This window comes from Chiloscyllium plagiosum, chromosome 21 (genome assembly GCF_004010195.1).
Source record: "Chiloscyllium plagiosum isolate BGI_BamShark_2017 chromosome 21, ASM401019v2, whole genome shotgun sequence".
Lineage (NCBI taxonomy): Eukaryota > Metazoa > Chordata > Chondrichthyes > Orectolobiformes > Hemiscylliidae > Chiloscyllium > Chiloscyllium plagiosum.
The window spans coordinates 30,337,182-30,348,829 of NC_057730.1; the positions used below are offsets into that span (position 1 = coordinate 30,337,182).

General features: G+C 40.3%; 1 protein-coding gene across 2 annotated transcripts in view; it reads right to left on the minus strand.

Moving 5' to 3' along the window:
• Window positions 1–5,822: 5,822 nt before the first annotated feature.
• The window catches only part of LOC122560707 (interleukin-21 receptor-like), a 58,305-nt gene continuing 52,479 nt past the window's right edge, over window positions 5,823–11,648 (minus strand). For both annotated transcript variants that reach the window (XM_043711653.1, XM_043711652.1), the window contains exon 9: window positions 5,823–7,090. In XM_043711653.1, the coding sequence (XP_043567588.1) occupies window positions 6,134–7,090 (957 nt within the window). In that variant the 3' untranslated portion in view covers window positions 5,823–6,133. The remainder of the gene's footprint in view (window positions 7,091–11,648) is intronic.

Consider the following 11,648-nt stretch of genomic DNA (forward strand, 5'->3'; position numbering starts at 1 on the left):
TAGGAACGGATGAGGGCTCTCCCACAATAGGCATTGGGGGAATGTTTAAGGACAATTTTTGCTTTGTATTATGTGATGCTGGATGGAGTTGTTGAATCAAGGTTTTTGCTGATACTGATCAAGAGGATTTTGTGATGGTAGGCCTGATATGGACATACCTTTCATAGAAGTCATAGAATCCCTTCAGTGTGGAAACAGGCTATTTGGCCCACTGAGTCCATACTGACCCCCCGAAGAGCGTCATACTGAGACCCACCTCCCAAACCCTGTCCCCATTTTGTTTCAGGATGTTTATGGTTTTCTCTGCAGTGTTATGTAGCTCAATGGCTCTCTTTGTCGACCTTCTTACCTGCATATTGTTAGGGAGTCATCAGCAATGTACATATGCATTAGTCTTTGTTGCTGAGAAGCCATCTTCCATGCCTTAGTAAAGAACTAAACATGTTATACTGTTGAGAGATACAGGATAAACGCATTATAGTTTTTGCCAGGATGGTGGGCATTCACCAAGATTGACATCTTAGTGTGGCACGTACCAAGTACCTACTCAATAAGTGTAAATCCTTATGGATGCTGTCAGTTAATGGAAAGGTTTGCAGAGCCAGTTACATGCAGTTGATGTTAGGAAGTCCACTATCCTGGCAAATTCATGTGCCCTTTCATTTGTGTGTTCCTTCTGTAGCAAGAAGAGAATGAAGTCTTCCCTTTTTCTGTACTTCACTACCCTTCCTGTGATGCTTCTATAAATGGTAAACTATGTTGCCTGCTCCTGGCTAAATAGATTCATTGGCACAGAATGTACCAGCAACAATCACCTTCACAGTCACAGAGAGTGCTGTGTTCACTCTGCTTTGAGAGTGCAGGCTAGCGGGATGGAGCTGGCCCAAATTCATGATGACTTGTTTTGTAAAGTGTGGCCTCTTCAGGCACTGTTGCCAGCTTATGGCTAATTAGAAGAGGTATTCATACCAGAAGGTTAAATCCCCCTATACAATGACTTCCTTCCCTTCCATCCTCACATTACTGCCCTTCTATAAATCCTCTTTTCCACACATATAAAAAATGATTACGAACAAAAGTAGGCCACTTGATCCTTAAAGCCTGTTCTGCCATTCAGAAAGATCATAGCTGATCTGATTTTAATCTTAACTCAACATTCCTGTAGGCCTTGCTTATTTTGTAGATATGTACCTCAACATCCATGGAGGACACTAACTTTCCCTCAATGCCTGTATGTAGTGAAAATATGGAAATTAAACCAGAAATTCACAATAGTGCTTCCATGAGCTTTGCTTTTGCAAAATAGGTCAAAAGCACCCTCAACTTTAACTTGTTGTTGGGTCTTACACTTCATTTCAGGAAGTTGCCACCAATATATTGTGCACATGGAAACTTCTGCTAGGTTTCTGCATCCACGGAATTGAACGTTTGCACAGTAGAAGTTGTAAAGAAAAATGTCAATTAAGTGCTTAATTATGCTTTGTGGTCTTTTCTTGCATTTTGACTTGAAGTTGTTTCGGCTGTTCTATCTTTGATCACTTTCATATGTACAGAATAATCCATCAGGTAATTGCCGATGAGCATCTGGAGAGTCACTGGATTTATGTATTGCATTTACAGAACTGCTTTGAAATGAGATGGGACATCACACTATTCAGACTTTGCCTTAGTTTAAACCTTTAGCAAATTTATTCAACAATTGCAAGCATGGACATTTCGTCGCACAACTCAGTGGACGATGCTTAGTGAAATAATGCAGCTTAAAGGGCTGTACTGGTGCTCAAGCTTTCAGAATAACCAAAATTTAATAATAAAAGCCTTAATTTCAAAACCCGGAACACATCAGACGTCAATTGTGCAGCAAGAGGTCTCAAAATATTTAAGCTGCCTGCATGCCATCAGTCTTTACATTTCCCCACTATTCTCAAGTTTGAACACGGGAAAATTTAGCCTCATCTTGTGTTAAACATATGCACTAGATCAGAGGACTGAGTGGTGCAAAAACATTGCTGCTTAATTTGTTAATCAACCAGTTGAAGTTTGGTCTTCCAGATCCAAACAATTGAAAGGGCTCCTGCAGAGTGGCTCACTCAGGAATCCTTCTCCACTCTAATACTTCTAGTGGGTTTAACTACACTTTGGTTCAACTCCAATTGGCTTTGTGTATTTAAAGAAGACATAGGATTTGTTTGAAGACATTTATGAAGACACATAGTTAGAGATCCTGTTGTACTGTTTCTGGGAACTATCTGAGTATTAACTGAAATTCATTTCACAACATGAGTGTTGCAGAAGTGTGAGTTTTGTTTACATGATGTTTGAGATTTTGCAAGATTAAGCTAATTAGCGAAATTTTTAAAAAATTAAGCAGGAAACTTATTCAAAATGAGTTAATATCTCATTTCTGGAAATAGTCGCATGTCTCTGAAATTAAGTTTTGATGACAGACTGCCATACATGACATCTATATCCAGAAATAAGATATTGACTCATTTTGCTTTCAGTCGATTCTATGTGCAGTAAAAGTAGACTGACCACTTTTGGACAATACTAAACACTCCCACAAAGTGCTCTAACCTTTAGTGAAGCAAGAATGTCACCAGCACAAAACACTTGACACCATCATATCAAGTGTATTCCACATTGAGCCATACCTGTTAGATGAGCTTAGAAACCAGCCAGCCCCAGTATCTTAGACTGTTGCAGTCCATACAGGTTTGATTCTGGAACAGTCTTTGCAGACTGGAGGATGACAAATGTAGCCCCACCCACACTCCAAAGGAATGTTATAACTCACTGGGGTAGCGTGATAAAAACCAAGCCTTGTTACTCTAAAGTTATGATAAATGCAAAGGATTCATGAAACTTTTTAATGATTTCATGAAATATACCAAAAATCTAATTTTGCATCTGATCAACTGCTTGTTAAAACACAAGCATTTTCTTGTGTTCAAGTGCAACCTCACCAATCAGGGACTTGTTGCTATTCTGATCTCTGCTGAACCCAAGGCAAATGGTGCTTTATTTCCTGGATGAAAGGACCTTAAAAAGTAAGATTATTTTATATGCACCAGTTAACTTCACTGTGTTTTCTCTCAAAGCTCCAAGTCCCTTATGCTTTCTTTTCCAAAGCCTGGTCCATTTTTCACTCATTTTAAATCCATAGTCCGAAAAATAAAAAATGTAATCCCCCAAAGGAGGGAGGCAGAAAAATAGGAATTAAGACTGGTTAACCTAGCATTGGTAGTGAAGAAAGTACTGTAGTTTATTAAGGATGTGTTATCAGGACACCAAGAAAGTACCAATGGGATTACAGGAAGTCCACATGGATTCCTGAAATGGAAACCACGTTTTACAAACCTACTTGTGTTTTCTGAGGACCTAATGAGTAGTACAGGTAAAGTCACCATCATCTTACTAGAACATAGGGCTGCTCTCTTATTAGAGAAAGAAGACTGGTGGTGGTTTAATATGAAAATTGGGAAGGTGAATCATTCATGGTAACCTCAGCTGGTACAGGAATTCAACCCATGCTGCTGGCGTCACTTTGCATCGCAACTAGCTAAATGAACTATATTGACCCCCAGAATAAATAAGGGAGAAACAATGAATGTGGTATATTTAGATTTGCAGAAAGTTTTGATAAAATTCCACATAAGAGGTTATTGTGCAAGGCAACATTCAAGTTAAACAAGTAATGTTTAACTTGTATAAGATACTTGTTAGACCACAGCTGGAGTACTGTGTACAGTTGTGGGAGCCACATTATAGGAAAGATGTGAATACATTCAAGAGAGTGCAGAAACCATTTACAAGAATGGTTCCAGGAATGAAAAACTTCACTTATGATGGTTGTTTGAAGTAGTTAGGACTGCTTTCCTTGGAGAAAAGACAGCTAAGAGGAAATGAGATGGAGGTTTTCAAAATCATTAACAGGCTGGATAGAGTAGATAGGAGGAAACTGTTTCCACACTTAAAAAGAAAAAGGAGAGGGCACAGATTTGAAGTGATCCAAAAAGGCAAGGGAAATTAGAGATTTTTTTCACACAGTGAATAGTTAGTGTATGGAATGCTTGGCTTGGAAATGTGGTGGAGGCAATTTCAATTGAGCCATTCAAGAAAGCATTAGATGATTATTTGAGTAGAAATAACGTGCATGAATATGGGGAAATAGCAGGTGATTGTTTGAAGAGCTGGTGTGAGCATTATGGGTTGAATGCCCTCTTTCTGCTCCTTAGCAATCCTGTAATCCCCTTATAAACTCCGCTTACATAAACACATACATGGTGAAATAGGTTATGGACACAAGGGAAAATCTGGAAAGACAGTTACTTAGTCTTTGTCCCCAGATGTTGTTTTAGAGATGATCTTTATGACTGTTTCTATTTTTACTTCAGTGATCTTTCGGTTGCTTCAACTTGTTGGTAAGGGGCATAAAGTGACTGGTTCACGCATAAAAAAAGTCTCTGACTTATCAATTAAAAGTTACAGCTTCCAAGAACTATTGCAGGGAAGATAAAGTAGTTTTCATCAAGTTTACATTGAAATTCAATTGCATAAAATAGAGAGACTGCTGCTGAGCTAAGGAAGAACTGAACACTTCTCTCACTCCATCTGTAACTTGTTCCTAGTTCCAAGCTATTCAGTTACCTGAGAACCAATCACACAGTTGTGAGCAGGCTGAAGAGTCTTTGTTGTGGACGAATCAACAGTTTCTTGCAAGCAAAAGCCACATCTATACACTGCTTTGTCCTGAAATCATTTGAAACTCAGACTCCAATCATGGCCTGTTCAGTTGTTTATGATATTTGCAAAGGTGTTCAGTTACTTGCTTTCAGCACTACAGACACACTTTCCATCGTTGGTTTTTAAAACATGCTTTATCTCATCTCAGCTCAGTTTCCAAAAGCATGAAATGAAAAGACGATGAGGAGGAAGGAAGTGAACGGGAGAGTGTTACACCTTTTGTGATTGCATGGGAAGATGCCATGGGTGAGTAAGGAAGCATTATGAGTGATGGAGGAGTGGACTAGGGTGTGACAGATGGAACTGTGGCAGCAGCATGTTGACAATGGACAGTAGGAGAAGATGCTTTTGGTGATGGCATCTTGCTGGAGGTGACGGAAATGGCTAAGGATTATTCTTTGAATGCAGGAATTAGTGGAGAGGAACGTGATGACATGTTGTTCTGGGCAGAAGGCAGGGGAGAAGATGAAGGCAGACATGCGGGAGATGGGTTGGACACAGTTGAGGGCCTCCTCAACCATGATGGGGGAAATCTCTAACTTGAGGAAAAAAGAAGGATGTGAGTTACAGTATCCACAATATTTTGCTTTCACTTGAGCCGTGCTTTCAATCTTATGGATTCCTCACAGTGCAAGATATTTGGGGGAAGGCAAAGGAGTCACAGCAGTCAATTATCATGATTTAATAGTTTAGCATCAGAGAAGCCACTTTGACTCTCCTATGAAAGAGTCAGTATATTAGATAAATGTGATTTTGGGTTGCTGAAGGGCTGAGAGCTGGTAGGAAGGTTGCCAGGAATGTTGGTTGCCAAATGTGTAGGATGCCAGACCACAAGGTTTGAAGGGGTCGGGTAAGTAATGAAGAGTTTAGGGTAGATTGGGGTGGGCAGGAGCTACAGGGTCCCGTCACGGGGCAGGGATGGGAAGTGAGGTCTCTTAGAGTCATGGAAGTGTCGTGTTCTGGGGGAGTGTGGGAGTGGTATTTTAGATCCTGGACTACATTGTCAAAAGGGAGGGGGTCCGGCAGCAGGAGAGAGGATGGAGGGTATAGTTGTAGAGACTTTGGTTTCTGAGGGGAGAGGGAGGGGGGGGGGGGTTGTTGGGTCCTGGGAGGGTAAAGGGGGTCTTGGATCTTGGGTCAAGGAGTGTACCAGTTCTAGTGGCAATTGACTTCAGGTCCCAGGAATAGAGAACAATGTGTTGATTCCAGGCAGAGATTGGGGGTTGTCAAGTCCTGGGAGGGTGAGGGGTTGTCGAGTACAGGGCAGGATGGAGGAGGGGTGGTGGTGATATGTCAGGGGTCTTGTATTTGGAGGGTGTGTCGTAAGTTAAACAGTCAGTTTCATAGTTACTCCACTTCAGAAATGATTATCTGGCCATTGGAACATCTATGTAGAAGTGGACTTGGCCCACTGCTTCACATAGCTCCCGTAATACTGCTCTTCCTGCTCTGGATTAACAGGACTATTACTGTCCAGCTCTTGCTTGTGTTCTGCGTTCATTATTCCAACTATATTTATGTTAGTCTTGTATCCAGAATCTACAGCTGTCATAGAATCAGTGTCAGTCTCAGTGAATCCACTGTCAACAGTATCTAAATCCAGTGATATCTTCGGATAACCAAGGTCTGGTTCAAGTCTGCTACATGATGAGAGAGTATCAAGACTTCCATCACTCCAAGAACCACCTTCACCTATATTTCTGTCATTCCAAGAGACATCTTCCCCATCATTCAAAGAAAAAGGTTCATTTTCTTGTCCCCAGTCAGTCATGTTGAGGCACTGAAGATCCAAAGTATCTTCACTTCTCCCCTCATGGGCGCAAGAGTATTGTAACAGGGGCATCATGGTGTTTAGTGGTGCATTGTCACAATGTTGAGATGTTTCTGATGTAACTGGGTGCAAATGGTGGAATTGTTGGTTGCTGGTAGGATAATCCTGCTCATTTGAATTGTCTACAGTAGAATTACTATTACATTGGGTCAAGTAGGGTAGTCTGGTTGACTTGCATTTGTAACTGCATTGAGAACAACAAGGTGCAACCTCGTCAGTTACTGTGACAGTGTTGATAGATACCTGTCCATAGGATTTATCCTTCCATTGTTGGATGTTGTTCCCAAATTGGCCCCGAGACTGCGATGAATGGCAGGGACTTGGGCCACATAAGGCCTGCCATGAGGAATGAATTTCAGACTGTTTGTCCCATGTTTTCAATCCCATTTTCAATGGTTTCTCAAGAGCAACAGGTTCAGTGTATACCTGAACACTGTCCCCCTTTTCCAGGACCATTACATTTTTCTCATTGACTTCATAAAATGCATCTTGACGTGGAGCATTAACCCAGCTCTGAAACAGTAAAGAGAGACATAGTTAAAAGCAACTAAAGATGGAAAGTCTTGTTGATTTGTATTTTCAATATTTTTACATGAAAACTTTGAGATAATTTGGTTAGGGGATTATTGATATAGAGTGCACTATTTGGATCAATAAAATAACTGTCTACTATACAATGGGTTACAAGTAGATTCTTAATTAAAAATCAACTGACATTGATTAATCAATATGATCTGTTCATTGATATCTCAAATTCAACAGTATTACATAACACAGAATGGCTCTCTTCACTTCCATATTCTGCTGCATATGTGGGACAAAGGGAAAAAGTTAACATGACAGCAGTAACTACTATTGAAGGATATTGCAAACTTATCTGCCTTTCTAAACTATAGAAACCCAAATTAACAGTACTGTCATGATATAAATTAAAAATAGAACATGCATATCTAAAGCATTTTTAAGATTTAGATTTCCCTGGAAAATAGAAGGTATGACGATCAATGGTGGAGCAATTAAAAGTGGGCTGCTGAAGACGCCAGAATTAGCAAAGCACAGATAACTCAGGATGTGATAGGATGAGGAGATTTACAGAGTTCGTATGTGTGAGGCCATGGAGTGATTTGAAAGCAAGAAAATCTTAAAAATCAATGTGTTGCTTGACTGGGAGTCAATGCAAGTCAGTAAGTACAGTTTGAAAGGGGAATAATGCCAGCTGTGAGTTAAGGCATGGATGACCTGAAATGTGTAGAAAGTGGGAGATTAAGCAGGAGTATGTAAGACTAGTTGAGTCTCGAAGTATCAAAGGCATGAGTGAAGATTCCAGCAGCAGTTGAATTGAAACTGGATGAAGTTGGGAGATGTGGAAATAGATGGTCTTAATGATGGAATGAATGAAGTCAGAAACTTATCTCAGGATCAACTGCGACACAAGGTTGTGAACAGGATAAGTAACTTGCAATAGACTTAAATAAGTGATTTTATACCAAAAGATTAGTTCTCAAGTCACCATAGTCCCAGTGGATTATAGGCTGCTCCCCCACTAAAAGAGATGACTGGTGGTGACTTAACTTATGCCTCAGGTGAAGGGCAAGGTTGAGAAGGTGGGATCTTCACGGTGACCTCAGCCAGTATATGAATTAGACCTGTGCTCTGCATTATAAACCAACCATCCAGCCAACTGAGCTAACTAACTCCTTTAAATAGTAGCTTTATATGTCAATGGTTCATAATTGATGCCTGCAACTTGTTAATTACAGAGATCTTATCTGTGTTTTCTATTAACTTGGTTCTAAAAGACAAGTAAACCGGGGAATTCTACGTATTTTGATAAAATCCTTTTAATTTTATGATGAGCCCAGGAATAGCAGATGCTTGATTTCCAGTGTGCTATCTCAGTGAGCATGTTTTTTCATTGACTTGTAAGACATGGGGATCACACTTCACATGCTGTACATTGACCCATAATGCTCTAAGGGAGGTAATTCTCGAATTTTAACTCAGTGACAGTGGCGGAACAGTAATATATTTGCAAGTCAGGATGGCGAGTCATTTGGAGGGAACTTGCAGGTAGTGGTGTTCCTATGTGTCTGTTGTCCTTGTCCTTCTAGATGGAAGTGGTTATAGGTTTGGAAGGTGCTGTCTTAAGGATTTTTGGTGAACTTCTGAAGTGCATTTTGTAAATAGTACACGCGGCTGCTACTGAGTGTTGGTGGGTGGAGGGAATGGATGCTTGTGGATGTAATGCTAATCAAGCGGGCTGCTTTGCCCTGGATGGTGTCAAGCTTCTTCAGTGTTATTGGAGCTGCACACATCCAGGTAAGGGGGAGTATTCCATCACACCCATGACTTGTGCCTTGTAGATGGTGAGCAGGCTTTGGGGAGTCAGGCCGTGAGCTACTTGCTGCAGTATTCCTAGCCTCTGACTTGTACTTGTAGCCAGTGTATTTGTATGGTGAGTACAGTTGAGTTTCTGATCAATGGTGACCCCAAGATGTTGATAGCGGGGGATTCAATGACTGTCTTTTATTGAAGATGGTCATTGCCCACCATTTGTGTGACATGAATGTTATTTGCCACTTATCAGCCCAAGCCTGGATATTGTTTAAGTCTTGTTGTATTAGAACATTGACTGCTTCAGAATGACATCAAATCCATGGAGATGCATGTGCAGTATTCGCCCTCTCACTTAAAGAAGGATATATTTCTTTGTGTATTGGAGGTACACTAATGTAATTTCTGGGAAGGACAGACTGTCCTACATGGAGAGATTGAGGAGAATGGTCCTGTATTCTTGGGAATATAGAAGAATGATTTATGATCATATCTAAACATTAAGAATTCTGAAAGGGCAAGACAGGGTGGACGTCGACTGGATGTTTCCTGTGTCTTCAGATCGAGAACAAAAGACTGCAATTTCAGAAAAATGTGCAAACCTCTTAAACTGGGATAACATGGATTTTTTTTCATTTAGAAGGCAGTGAATCTTCAGAATTCTCTACTTCAAAGCACTACGGATACTCAGTCATTGAGAATGTACACAATAGAGATTACTAGATTTCTAGATACTAATGATGTCAAGGGACTGGAAAGGCAAGGAAAGGGACATTGAGCTAGATATTCACCCATGATCTTGACCTGTTGGGCAGGCTCATTGGGCTGAAAGGCCAATGCTCTTACGCTTCTAACTTGGACCACCCTTTGAATTTAAAAGTGTTTACAAATCTCATTCTTGAAAAGTCTGGATCCAATTATAGGTCAATGTCTTCCAGTCCTAGACTCCACAACCAATGGAACTATTTTTCTCTCTTTGCCCTTTCAGATAACGTAAGTTTGGACTGTTTTCAACTTTTCACCATTTACAAAGTAGTGTGATATAACCTTCTTAGACTCCATGTGGTCTCAGTCTTGCCTATTTACCTAATTTATTAATATTTATTTATAATTATATGCTTCCATCTGTACTGCTAAAAATATTGTGTAACTGTATTCATCAGCAAACTTGAAAAGGTGGTCTTTAATCTCACTTAGTAAATGCAATAAAAATTAGTTGAAGCCCATAATACAGATTCCTGTGGGACATCACAAGTCACATCCTGCCAATTCAGGTAACTGTCAGAGAATCACAAAATGATAATGTACAGAGTATGTTTGGCTCATCATCCCTGTGTCAATTCTTTGAAATGGCTATTCAATTAATCCCACTTCCTACCTCTGTCATCATAGATCTTTGTGTTTTGATTAATTTTAAGAAATCTTCTACCGACCACCTCTGCAATAGAAGACAGCGAGTTGAGATCATAGTCAGTTACAAAGAAGAGAACAAAGAACAAAGAAAATTTACAGCCCAGGAACAGGCCCTCCAACCCTCCAAGCCTGAGCCGATCCAAATGTACTGTCTAAACCTGTCGGTCAAGACAGTACATTTGGATCGGCTCAGGCTTGGAGGGTCAGAGGGCCTGTTCCTGGGCTGTAAATTTTCTTTGTTCTTTGTTCTCTTCTTTGTAACTGACTATGATCTCAACTCGCTGTCTTCTATTGCAGAGGTGGTCGGTAGAAGATTTCTTAAAATTAATCAAAACACAAAGATCTATGATGACAGAGGTAGGAAGTGGGATTAATTGAATAGCCATTTCAAAGAATTGACACAGGGATGATGAGCCAAACATACTCTGTACATTATCATTTTGTGATTCTCTGACAGTTAGGAATGGGTTGTTTAAAAAAAAATGAAAGCCGGTGTCTGATACAGTGGAGTGCTGATACGTTCACTCGGTTAGCAGCATCACCACAGTGATAAGAAGTCCTGCATAGCTGATTCCTGTCTCTTCCTAATATGAGCTGCTGATCTGCTTTGTTCTAAAGAGGAAATTGTTGTGGTCCCTCTCATTCTCTATGAAACTGTTGAGCTAGCTTCGAGGTTTTCTCACTTGCTATTGCTCTTTTGACAACTCTGGTGCTGATTTATCACAGAATCTCAAAGGACCACCAAACAGGAAAAAACATGAACACCATTTCATGGTCTCTGATCCAGGACTGACCAGTATGTACATGCTCACATGAATGTGAAGTGCAATATTGTACATCTTTGCCTTTGTGTGAATTTGAGCCTTTCAATGTTCTTTTGCATATGCACATTCATCCAATTGACCCATACTCTGATCTTATCCATTTAGAAGTAGATGAGACATTCTGGCTTTGTCTATCTCAAAAATCTTATGCAGTTTTATTCATTTTTAAAAAAAATTTCTTCCTCTTTAACAAATAGGATTTTGCAAATGGTATAATTTACTGGCTACTTGCGGAGATGCTCACTATTCTAATTGTAATCCAGACTTTAATTTTTGGTTGGTCACTTCAAGACAATTCTATTCTCATAGAACATAGAACATAGAACAATACAGCACAGAACAGGCCCTTCGGCCCACGATGTTGTGCCGAACATTTGTCCTAGCTTAAGCACCCATCCATGTACCTATCCAATTGCCGCTTAAAGGTCACCAAAGATTCTGACTCTACCACTCCCACAGGCAGCGCATTCCATGCCCCCACCACTCTCAGGGTAAAGAAC